At 48.8% G+C, this 13125-nt stretch overlaps 1 pseudogene and 2 gene segments (V, D, J or C); all 3 read right to left on the bottom strand.

Annotated features, from left to right (window-relative positions):
• Positions 1–5230: 5230 nt before the first annotated feature.
• Positions 5231–5770, bottom strand: LOC117024041 (immunoglobulin heavy variable 1-3-like). The segment is given in 2 exon segments: positions 5231–5577; positions 5661–5770. Coding segments are annotated over 2 exon segments (378 nt in total).
• A 2541-nt stretch (positions 5771–8311) lies between these two features.
• LOC117024083 (immunoglobulin heavy variable 2-5-like) lies at positions 8312–9043 on the bottom strand. The segment is given in 2 exon segments: positions 8312–8793; positions 8881–9043. Coding segments are annotated over 2 exon segments (528 nt in total).
• Positions 9044–11894: 2851 nt separating this feature from the next.
• On the bottom strand, positions 11895–12369 carry LOC117024080 (immunoglobulin heavy variable 3-23-like; annotated as a pseudogene).
• Positions 12370–13125: the final 756 nt, after the last annotated feature.

Genomic DNA, 13125 nt, shown 5'->3' with positions numbered 1-13125 from the left:
TTCATTTGTGTGTGAGCACCCAGAGCAAGTGACCGAGGTATCAATCCCACCTGCATGTTGCAGAGTAAAGCTGCACACGGCAGCCTGAGGAGCCGTGTGATGTGTCCAAGGGCACATATCAGCTGAGAGGGAGCCCCAGTATCCTCCCCATGGACCCCACTGCTCCCTCATCCCACTCAAGGGCAGGGATGGACATGCCAGGTGAGGTTCCAGAACTTCTTTCCTGTAATAAAAACACATGTGATATTCTGCATTGTAGTATTTACCTAAGAATGCAGCTGTATTTTCATGAGTATTACATTTTGCATGTTATTGTCTGTCTGTCTTTACTTACCAGTTGTCCCTTTATTTCCTTGTAGTAGCTTTAATGATGCATATTTCACCACAGTAAATGGCCCAGATCAGGAGGATCAGGTCTTACCTGAATCTATAGACATTTTATTGGACCTGGAAGCAAGGAGCACGAGTAGGAACAGCCCCACCCATTGTCCTCTCGCTGGGTCATTCTCAGTGTCCCACCTGAGGGACTTGTGCCCAGCTCAGGTGGGCTTCTCGTGCAAGAGACTAGCAGGCAGGGAAAGAGCGACCATGGCAGGGACAAGGGACCCTGTCAGTAGTGTGGGGCTGTGACTTCACAGTGGGGAACGAAGACGTTTAACTCTTAGTGAATCCACGAGGGTATATTTGGAACTGCTCAGTTTTGATGACATGTGGACAAGTGCCAATATCAATATATAATTGAGTGAATGATACTAAATCTACTGGTGTGTGGACATAGCAGGGGGAAGATGTAAGTGTATGTTGTCAGCCACATTGTGTCTAGTGAAATGTTCACATGCATGTTCCTCAAAGCAGAAAACTAAAATAACCCCAAATTCTTCTGTGACACCTACTGACTGACAGTCCACCAGAATCCCCAGTCTGTCAATATTATAAATTAGATCCCTGATTGTATTTCAAAGTCGATGTCAATTCTGACAACGGCCTGGTGTGTCCTCCCCAGCCTGCAGCATCCCCACACCACGTCACTGCCCTGTGCAAACAGCCCAGTGGGTCTCCACCAGGAGACTGAGGAGGAGGACACCTGCCCTCACCTCCCATCACCGTCAGTCCCAGACCTCAGTGTTTGCCTTGAATCATGGAAACTCACTTTAAATTTGAATTTATTGCACATTATGTTTGGTAAATTCTCCCAATAGAAAAGGATATTTACAGACACTTCAGCAGTACTTGCACAAACCTTGTTTTAAAATATTTTCTTTTATATGAACAGGTAGGAAGCCCCAGGCCCTCCGAGGAAGCCCCTCCCCTTCCCACTTCCCAACTACTCTGGGGCTGCAGCTCTTATTTGGTGGGTCCTGAGCGCCCCCTGCAGCCCAGTTTGCACCCTGCAAGGGAGGGTCCTTTCAGAGCTCACAGGGCGTGACCTCTAGCGTCACTAGTCCAGTGTTACATGTCTGTGCCCTGACTCACAATGCTCCCTCAGGGACGCCATAAGCTTTGACATCGTACTGGGAAACCGTGCTTTGGCGTCACTAACCCCTATGACACTGTACATTGTCCCCATGCAAGGTCTTTATGAAACCACCAGGGAGCCCCTTCACCCTAGGCCTGGAAGATGCAACAACACAGTCGTGAGTCCACAAGCTCAGGGGGCTTTGCGGGCCTCTCATCTCCTTTAGGTTCCTCTGGTTGAAGGTCACGTCTGACTGTATCTGCAGGTGTAGACTCACGGAGCTGAAAGCCTGCTGCACATCTGGTCTTCAGTGGCTCACACACTCACACTCACACTCACACTCACACACACTCACACACACACACAATTAATTTCGTGCTAGCAACTCCAAATCTGCCTTTCATCTCTGTAGCTCACAATAGGCCTGGGTGTGTGATCAGCTTTGACAAACAGAACAAAAGCAAACATGACTGATACTGAGGGGACCTGGATTGATCCCTGTTGAAATAGTCTTCAGGGAACCAGGGTCTGCTGGCACCTGTCACCTTTCCATTCCTGGATAGAGTGAGCATTATAGGAGCTTAATGAACGATCGGATGCCATGAAGTGCTAAGTGCACAGCTACCTACTGTGCGTGAGGCGTGTCGCCAGCAGGTAAGAGGTGTGACCTCCCCTGACCAGCAGGCCTTGTTGTCCATTTGTACCCAGGACCAGGTGTCAGTCAGGGCTTTAGAAGAAAACACAGGGTCAGCTCCCTGGGAAGGACCTACGTGGGGCTGCTGACCACCTGCACTAACGTCCACGGAACAGGGAAGTCCTCCTGCATCCATGCAGCCCACTCTAAATAGACCCAGGGCATCACCCCAAGATCACTGGAGGCTGTCCCTGCAGGTGACCTGAAACCTGGCACTGCCAGGGCCACTGGCCAGGCCCCAGAGCAGATGGCACCATGATGTGACAGCTTTCCCCAGGTCACAGGTCAGGAGACTTGGCTTTCACTTCTTCCTTAAAATAACCGTCATGGACACTCTGTGAAAATGTAGGAAACAGTTCTCTCATGAGTTAACACCTCTCACACTATTATTTACTCTAAAGCTGCCTGGGGAGGGCTGCTCTCTTTCTATCCACCTTCCCTCTCTGCGTTTCCACTGTGACTCCTTTTCTACCTGTGTCTTGCTCTTATTCACTATCTTTTTCAACAGGTTGTGCAGACACCAAACGCCCTCTTATGCCAGTTTACCAAATGCTGGTGACATTAACTAACCAATGTGATGGCTGCTTATGACGACACCTCAATAGTGCAAAAGCACCAGGCGGTGTTCCTGCCGATGTGAACACCTGGTGCACTGGGGACATGCCTGTGACAGACAGGGTGTGGAGTGCATGACAACACAGACATCACTCGGCCTCTTCCGCTGCTGAGTCACTCGGGCCCAGGGTGTTCTACACAAGCTCAGGGACTGTACTTACCTGGAGGGAGACACAGGAGAGAAACGTCCCCTGAGCACTGGAAGCCGATATGACACTGGGTGTTCCTGGTGACAGATCAGGACACTATTGCCATCAAACTCTGTGGTCTGAGTCCACACGTTCAAACCTCCCAAGGAGACTAAGTGAATATCTTCTGGGCCCAGGTTCCTGCCAGCTGACCAGGTGTTTGGTGGTTCACCCACCTCCCCAGTGGGATTCGGTTATTGCAGCTGCTCCCCAGTCAGCTGCCTGTTACCATGTACTGTGTGTGTGTGTGTGTGTGTGTGTGCACCAAACATGTGGACTGACTTGGCCAGACGGCAAGACCAAGCTTTACAGCTACCGCAGACCGATGACAGGCTGTCTACAGCAGCTATTTCATACCCATTCTGCTCTCACACACTGACACAGCACGTGGAGGCTGGAGACACTGACATGACTCATGAAATACTTCAGATCCTGAGAACTACAGATTCCACCGTGACCCTGTCTGTGAGGCAAGGTCGTTTACTTTTGTGTGTGTGACTAAAGTATTAAAGGGATCCCACCAAAATGGTCAGGACGACGTGGACTCGGGTATGTGGCTCCTTCTGTCCCTACATACACCACACTGAAAGCAGCCACATTACACATTTAGGCCCCTGTGTTCATATGTTGTGCCCCCTACACCTGCCATATGAGAATGGTAGGAAGTCCACCTGCTTATCACAAGTCCAAGTTCTTTTCAACATTGAGGGTCTGATTCCCACACTTTGGAGTCTGTGAATTAGAAGAAGTGACCTTAAGTCTGTCCAGGGCAATGGAACGAGAGCTCCCCACCACTGTGCAAACTGCAGGGCGTGAACCCCCGAGTCTCTGTGGTGCCTCAGGTACACTGACCCCCCAGGAGGAGGAGCCTGTGTCGTCACTGATGAAAATGCTGCTTTTCTGTAAAGTGAACGGGACACAGGGAATCTCACTCAATCTGTTAAAAGGATCGTTCACACTTTCCATCAGATCAATGACAGAGGTGTCACTGGACAGGCCTGTCCCCAGAGATAAGGACAGGTCTGATGGGTTTGCAGACAGAGCTGCAAAGTGTCCTTTCCTGTTTGTCATCCTCGTTCTGTCTCCTTCTCTCCTTTGCAGATGTCTTAGCATCCAGCTTCGCACCCGTTGTCTCTCTCCACAGCCAGGAGTCCAGCTCTCACTACACGAGACTTCCTGGGACGTTCAGAGGATAAAACTGTTGGGGCCCAGGGCAGGCTCCCCAGGATATCCCACAGTGGGGGATAACTATTTAGAATGAGTGACTTGAAAAACAGCCAGAGGAAGAAGGGCACGTGGACCCTCCATTTTGTCCTCAAATGAAGGAAATTAATCTCCCCTGTGTAAGAGGCTGTCCTTGCTCCAAGGGGGGTTCCTATGATATCAAGGTCTTGAACCCAGGAAATAGAAGAAATTTTGAAAATGTGATACTTTACGAATCTTAGGATGGAGAGACTAAGATTCGTAAAGTATCACATTTTCAAAATTTGGACTGTCCATCTCCAGTCCATGGACACTGAAGCCCTCACACCACACTTGGAACAACAAGGTGGGGGGAGATTCTGCTCCAGGGACAAAAGCCACACAGGGACGGATGGGAAGTCTAGGGAGCTGCCATGAGCCCCAAATGCAAGGGATGCAGCTCTGATGGTGGAATGAGCCCCTGCAGCCTCTGGGAGGCACACAGCCCTGGGGACGCTGTGATTTAGACCCAGTTTAGCTCATTTTCTGAACAGTAAGAGGATAAGTCTGCCTTTCAAACCCATGTTGTGATGTTTTGGGACAGTTTCCAGAGACACCTACGTGCAGGTCCTACACGTACGTCCACACAGGACTGTGGATGCCTGCGTTCTCCAATGACTGTTTAGGGACAGGGACATATGTCAGGACTTCTGTGTTCTCTGTCCTCCATTCTGCTTCCTGCCGTGACCCTTAGACTGTGATGCAGTTTATCTTCTCTGACCACAGAGAGGGAGCCGCCTGTGACTGCTCCAAGGAGAAGATTCTGGCATCTTTTGAGGACTCAGATCAGGGATGTCACGATGAAAATCGCCATCATGGTCATATACACACCATGAAAATAAGAAATCACTACAGAAAGGTTAGTTATTTTCTCTCCACCTGGCAGTTGGTTTGCTAGCATAGAACTGAAAATACTTCATAGATAATTAACGAAAGCAGTCCCTTTGTCTCTATATCCATAACCCTAAGTCAAAGACAGGCTGTGCCCAGCTGTCCCTGTCGTCTCCTCAGCCCCGCACAGCTGCCCTCTCCTCAGGGTTTCTGACACTCTCAGGATGTGGGTCGTCTCACTGTGTCCCTCGCACAGTAATACACGGCCGTGTCCTCAGGTCTCAGACTGCTCAGCTCCATGTAGGCTGTGCTGGTGGATTTGTCTGCGGTGATGGTGACTCTGCCCTGGAACTTCTGTGCGTACTTTGTTTCACTATCCGAAGGGTCTATTCGTCCCATCCACTCAAGCCCTTGTCCTGGGGCCTGTCGCACCCAGCTCATCCAGTAGCTGGTGAAGGTGTATCCGGAAGCCTTGCAGGACACCTTCACGGAGGCCCCAGGCTTCCTCACCTCAGCCCCAGGCTGCACCAGCTGGACCTCGGAGTGGACACCTGTGGGGAGGAGACAGGAGTGGGTGGATCCCCCGTGACTGGCCCAGGTCCCTTCACCAGCCAGGGACTGGGGAGCCCCTTACCTGTCGCCACTGCCACCAGGAAGAGGACTGTCCATCTCCAGTCCATGGTGAGGGCTGTGCTGTCAGGACGTCTGTAGGGGAGCGTGTGGCTGTGGGGCGATGCTCTCAGGGCCCAGACATGTCCGTATTTAACCCCGCCCACCTCGGCTCATTTGCATATTCATGAGCAGAGGGTTTCATAGCTGAAGACTTGGCCGAACTGAGAGAAGATCGATGACACAGGACCATGCTCAGTGGGCGTCTGAGGGTCCAAGTCCTAATCCTTGTTATAAGATGTGTGTCCCCTGCCAGGTCCCTGAATCTGTGCAGACAGAGCTCCTCACACTAAGGAACAAGCCGCCCAGGACGTGATCCTCACTGAGAATCCACCTTTGAACGACACAGAGACAAACTGAGCCTGTTCTGGGCTGTTCTGAATGACTCAATCCTGGGGTCAGTGCCCCCAAATTTTAAAATTTCAAGTTAGTAAAGCGATCCTTGCCATTCAGATTGTTGCTGTAAGACATCTTGAAGTCATGGAAACCCCAATTTAAATTTATTTTATTGCCCATTTTGTTTGGGAAATTCTCCTAGTAGAACGGGATATTTACAGACACTTCAGCAGTCTTTGCCCAAATCTTGTTTTACATGTTTTTATAAAGAGGAAGGAAGCCCCAGGCCCTCAGAGGAAGCCCCTCCCCCGCTCCCTCCCCACCTGTTCCTGGGGCTGCAGCCCCTGCTGGTTGGGTCCTGAGCGCCCCCTGCAGCCCAGCCTGTGCCCTGCAGGGGAGGGTCCCTTCTGGGCTCACAGAGCATGACCTCTAGCGTCTCTAGTCCAGTGTTACATGTCTGTGCCCTGACTTCACAATGCTCCCTCAGGGACACCATAAGCTTTGACCTCATTTCTAGACATAGTGAATTGGCCTGAATAATTCCCGATGACACTGAAGATTGTCCCCAAGTAAGAGGCTTATGAAACCTCCAGGGAATCCATTCCTGGGGTTGCCAGATGCAATGACACAGTCCTGAGTCCACAAGCTCAGGGGGCTTTCAGGGCCTCTCATCTCCTTTAAGTTCCTCTGTTTGAAGGTGACATCCGACTGTATCTGCAGGTGCAGCCTCACGGAGCTGAAAGCCCACTCCACATCTGGTCGTCAGTAGGTCACACACACACACACACACACACACACACACACACACACACACACACTGCATTTCGTGTTAAGGAACTCCAAATTTGCCGTTCGTCTCTGTAGCTAGCACATGGGCAGTGTCCCCGCACTGACAGTTGGCCTGGGTGTGTGACCTGTTTTGACAAACATAATTTTCATAATTATTAGTTGCCTGTAAACAATGTCATCATTTGCAATTTATCTAAAAAATGTCTTTTCTGATGTCTTAAAGTGGTGACATAGTCACTCATTCACATGTGTTAACACTTTATTTCTCTATTAATTTGTAGACTCTGGTGATTCTTCTTCATGGTATGGTCTTCATAAAATGACGACAATTCTAGTTTCGTGCTCCAAATTTAACTTGAGACGCATTGAGAGATGCTTTGCTGTATCTTTTCTGCCAGATTGCTCGTCAGATGTAATACATGTGCTTCTAGTGTCAAACTTAGGCATCTCTGTTTCCAGGTTTAAATGTATCACTATCGTGGCCTGTCATGGCTCTCTGGGCACAAAATCAAGTTCCTGGAGCAAGTTTTATGCGTCACACCTCCCGTGTGACACCGCTGACCATCATCTGTGCACGGCCACTGTCAGTCACTCCATGAGGAGAGCACCGTCCATCTGTGCTGTCATTTCGTACATTATTGATTCGTGCATTTTGGACCACTTTTTCTTCTTCGTGGCAAGAGAAGCTGGGATACGAAACTCAGGAATTCATTCAGATTTCTTATCAGCTAATGCTACTTCAACATGAAATCCAGCATTTTAAAAAAAAATTTATTGGGGTGACAATTGTTAGTAAAATTACATAGATTTCAGGTGTACAATTCTGTATCACATCATCTATAAATCCCATTGTGTGTTCACCACCCAGAGGCAGTTCTCCTTCCATCACCATATATTTGATCCCCCTTTACCCTCATCTCCCACCCCCCACCCCCCTTACCCTCTGGTAACCACTAAACTATCGTCTGTGTCTATGAGTTTTTGTTTCTCATTTGTTTGTCTTGTTCTTTTCTTGTTTTTTGTCTATATACCACATATCAGTGAAATCATGTGGTTCTCTGCTTTTTGTCTCTGACATTTCGCTTAGCATCATACTTTGAAGATCCATCCATGTTGTCACAAATGTTCCTATATCATCTTTTCTTACCGCCGAATAGTATTCCATTGTGTATATATACCACAACTGCTTTATCCATTCATCTATCGAAGGACATTTTGGTTATTTCCCTGTATTGGCCACCGTAAATAAAGCTGCAATGAACATTGGAGCACACGTGTCTTTACATATAAATGATTCAGGAAATCCACATTTTAATAAAAGATGACCTTGTGTTTGTTTGTATTCTGTCACGTGCAGGGACAGCAGCCCATGAAACAGCAGCATTCTGTGGGTGACCTTGCGTCTACGTACCTGACCTTGTCAGGTTGAATGCTGATGAAACAGAATTGAGCCTCTCACCTGCATGCAGCACTCACAGGACCGTGGGTCTTCTAAGGAGAGAAGAGATAGGAAGACGGGGATCCGAGGCTGTGGGTGGGGAGGAACCCCAGAGCCTGGCAGGAAATGCCATGTGCCACACGTTCCTGTGCTGCAGACTTGGGGGCCCAGCTGAGGCCCAGCCTGGGTTCTTGTACAAGAGTGCCCTGGGCTGTGTCTCTGTGCCTCCGTGCACAGAAATACGTGGTTGTGTCTGCAGGGTCCATGCTGGTCATTGTTAGGACCACCTGGTTTCTGGAAGTGTCCTTGGAGATCGAGAGCCGGCTCTTCAGAGATGGGCTATAATACTTATCATCATCCCACCAAATGGTTGCGAGCCACTCCAGGGCCTTCCCGGGGGGCTGACGGACCCAGGCCACACCCATGCCACTAGTGCTCAGTGAGAACCCAGAGAAGGAGCAGGTCAGCGTAAGGGTCTGGGTGGGTCTCACCAGCCCAGGACCCGACTCCTGCAGGGTGACCTGGGACAGAACCCCTGTGGAGAAAGCACGAGAAAGGTGAAGCTACTTCTGGACGAGAACTGGAGTCCCTCCATCCCTGAGGCCCTAACCGGAGCACTCACAGGAAGGGACGGTCAGCAGCAGGAGAGTGGAGCAGAGCGTGTCCATGGTGGGGCACAGTCACTGCCCCAGGCCAGGGCTCGGCTTTTCAATCCACGGAGGGGGATGGGAAGATTTGCATGGTGTCACATGGTGCTGACCCCTATGGGGGACTCAGGTCTGTGCAGTAGGGGAGGAGTCTGTCCTGCAGGAGAAGCGAGCCCTGGGTGTGGGCTCCACGTCTGCTCTCCATGGGGACCCGATTCAGCACTGGGTGTCAGGAGACAAGTCCTCAGAAGTGCCCAGTGTGTGGATGGAGTCTGGGCTGTGACACCCCTCTTCCCACAGACAGTGTCCTCTGCGTGGACGCCCCTCCAGGGACCCTCGCCCTGGGGGTCCTGTCCTGGAGGAGGGGGAGTGGAGAACTGGCCAGACGGTCCTCCACCTGACTCCGGGGCTGAGGTTGAGCCTGGGCAGAGCAGAAGGCTGAGCCCGCTGTCGTGTCCGAGCTTCCCTGTGGTTAGGAGACGGAGGGTCAGTGGACACATCACTCACACTTACTGTGTGAACAAGTGCAGCTCATGGGCGTGTTCCCACTGCGTGTGCATCCCACAGGGTGGTCCCGACGTGGTTTGGAGGCCTTCATTAATTTTGTGGTGAAATTTCTTTGGGTCTGACCTGCACCCCTGTGATGGATGGGAGTGGAGAGTGTGGCATCTTTGTCTTTCTCCACGTCTTTGAGGGAAGCTTTTATTTTTTCACTGTTGAGCATGAAGTTATGTGTGCACTTCATATGGGGCCTGTATTATATGTCACAGTTTCCTTCTATTCCCAGTGTGTTGCACGATATTAAAATAAAAAACCATGCTGAATTTTGTCATTTTATTTTCATGCAATGATTGATCACCTGATGGAAAAAGAGCAGTGTCATCAAGAAATGGTGCTGGGATCAGTGGACATCCTCCTGCAAAAGAATGTGATGGAACCCCATCATATGCCATATACAAAAATTACTCAAAATGATTTATATATAAATATACAAGACGTGTAAGTATAAGATGTAAAAGTATAAAAACCCTAGAGAAAACATAAAGGAAAGCTTCATAACAATGGATTTGGCAATAGTTTATCCAATATGATATCAAAACACAGGCTACGAGCACAATAGACAAATCAGGATAGCTGAAACTCACAATTGTAGGTGCATTAGGAAGACACAATGGACATCATGAAGAGGAACTTATTGAATGGTAGAAAATAATTGCAAATTATATATCTGATAGTGTGATACTGTCTAGATTGTAAAAGAACCTCTAAAAGTGAAACCCGGAAAACAAAATAGCATAATCACAAAAAAGTAAAAAATCTGTATTAACAGCAACAAAAAAGATAACAGATGTGCAGGAAAGGGAATTCTTATGTCCTATTGTTGGTAATAAATGGGCTGCAGCTACTACAGAAAAACAGTATGCAGGTTCCTCAAAAATATTAAAAATAAAACTATCCAGCAATCCCACTGCTGGGTATTTATCTAAATGAAACAAAGTCACCATGTCGCACAGTTATCTGTGCTCCCATGTTTACTGAAGCATTATGTACCATAGCCGAGACATGGATGTAATCTAAGTGTCCATCAACAAGTGAGTGAATAAAGTATGTGTAATGGAATACTATTCAGCCATAAAAAGAAGGAAATTCTGCCATTTGCAACATCATAAGTGGATCTTGAGGACACTGTGGTAAACTCAGTAAGTCACACAAAGGCAAATACTGCATAATCTAAGGTATCTGTGGAATATAAAACAAAAAAAGCCTACAAAAAGGGATCGTGGGTGGGGGCTGGGCACTGGGAGAAGTGCGTGATGATGATGAAAAGGTACAAACTTCCAGTTACAGGAGAAGTGAGCGCCGGGATGTAGTGGACAACTCGCTGGCTGCAGTGAACACTGCTGTGTGCTGTGTTGGACGTCGGTGAGGGAGTCGACCCTCAAAGTACTCAGCACAAGGAAAACACACTTTCCCTCCTTGTTCTTTTCTTTGTTTTCTTCTCTTTTCTTATTTCCATATGAGATGATGGATGTTATCAAAACTTTATGTGGTAATCATTTCTGAAGATATGGAGAAATATTTTATTTATAATAATTGTTACTGTAGTGGGGTAAAAATAAAACAATTCTAGTGAAAGGTCCTCTCTAAAGTACAAATAGTAACAATATTAGGAGGACGGACCATGTGCCCGAGAATATTGCTGAGGGTCCATGAACAGGTGGAAGGTGTCTGGACACATTTCAGAGGAAACCACGTGCAACATCATGTGCCTCAGAACACATTTGTATGACGGCTTGTGTTTGAATGTATTTCTTTTTCTAAAACCTGTGTGTGTGTGAGTTTGAGTGTGTGAGTTTTCTGTGCTTGTGTGTGAGTGTCTCTGTGTGTGTGTCTGAGTGTGTGTGTCTGTGAGCATGTGTGAGTGTCAGTGCACGTGTGAGTCCGTGTGTGTGTGTGTGTGTGTGTGTGCTGATCAAGTAGCATGAGAACAGCATGAAACCTGATCACTATTTATGTGAGCAGACACACTACGGCACATTTGTTGTGTATTGAAGAGTCAACATGACATTTTACTTAAAGTTGTCAAGAGCTCATCTGCTCCTTTCTAGAAGAGCTTCGTTTTTTTTTCAAGAAGTAAAGAAAGGACACACAGGAACTTGTTGAAGGAGTGGTTCCAAGTCACTGCAATATGTCACCTGAAAACAATGTCCCTTCTTCACTTGTCTGCAGTGAGAGTATGAGAAAACAGAGCCACAAAGAAGAAGTAAGTGTTCTCCCTGGGGGCAGCTGAGAGCTTGAGAGGAAATCGCTGCTCCAACAAGGAGCCCCTTCCCCACCCAGGAGAACACCTGTTCTCTGTGGTCTGGAGCGCCCCCTGGTGTCCGAGCCCCCTGGTGTCCTGAGCGCCCCTGGTGTCCTGAGCGCCCCCTGCAGCCCAGCCCCCTGTCCCCTGCAGGGAGGTTTGTGTCTGGGCTCACACTGACTTCCCTCACTGTGTCCTCGCACAGTAATACACGGCCGTGTCGTCAGCTCTCAGGCTGGTCATTTGCAGATACAGCGTGTTCTTGTTGTTGTCTCGAGATGGAGATGGTGAATCGGCCCTTCACGGAGTCGGCGTAGTATATGCTACCACCACCATAAGTAATGTATGAGACCCACTCCAGGCCCTTCCCTGGAGCCTGGCGGACCCAGTTCATGCCATAGCTACTGAAGGTGAATCCAGAGGCTGCACAGGAGAGTCGCAGAGATCCCCCAGGCTGCACAAGCCTCCCCCAGACTCCACCAGCTGCACCTCACACTGGACACCTGCAAACACAGAGACATCCTGGTCAGAAACTGTCACACATCCACTGTTTCTTTCACTCATATTCTCTCACATACTCAGAGTCTCCTGTTCTCCATAAATTACCTCTTAAAACAGCCACAAGGAAAACCCAGCTGAGCCAAACTCCATGGTGTGTCGTCTGTGCTCAGTCCTGATCACGGAATGGGGACACCTGGGGATCCCGGGCTGGGGCTCCTGTCCCACAGCTGCAGGGTCAGGGCTGGGCTGGTTTTCATCAGCACAGGGGCCCCTATTTGCATGTCCTCCTTCCATATAGGGAGCTCCGGGCTTGGACACCTAGAGGGCAGGGCCTCATGCAGGCGTGAGTGTCCTGGTTAGTTGGTGGTCACGTGAGAGTTCAGGAAAACATGATTTCTTATACGTGATGGTGCTGGAGTGAGTGCTCAGCAGCCATGACCTCGTTTCATTTGTGTGTGAGCACCCAGAGCAAGTGACCGAGGTATCAATCCCACCTGCATGTTGCAGAGGTAAAGCTACACACGGCAGCCTGAGGAGCCGTGTGATATGTCCAAGGGCACATATCAGCTGAGAGGGGACCCAGTACCCTCCCCATGGACCCCACTGCTCCCTCATCCCACTCCAGGGCAGGGATGGAAGTGCCAGGTGAGGTTCCAGAACCTCTTTCCTGTAATGAGAACATGTGCGATTTTCTGCATTGTAGTATTTATCTAAGAATGTAGAGAATCAGGGTTCATGGAGATGTATTTTCATGAGTGTGACATTTTGTATGTTATTGTCTGTTGTCTATAAGCCTTCCCTTAGCAATTGTCCATTTATTTACTTGTACTGGCTTTAATGATGAATATTTGACCATAGTAAATGGCAGATTTTAGCACGATGCAGGTCTTACCTGAATCTATAGACATTTTATTGG

Source organism: Rhinolophus ferrumequinum, chromosome 6 (assembly GCF_004115265.2).
Source record: "Rhinolophus ferrumequinum isolate MPI-CBG mRhiFer1 chromosome 6, mRhiFer1_v1.p, whole genome shotgun sequence".
NCBI lineage: Eukaryota > Metazoa > Chordata > Mammalia > Chiroptera > Rhinolophidae > Rhinolophus > Rhinolophus ferrumequinum.
This window is presented reverse-complemented; position numbering and strand designations above follow the sequence as displayed.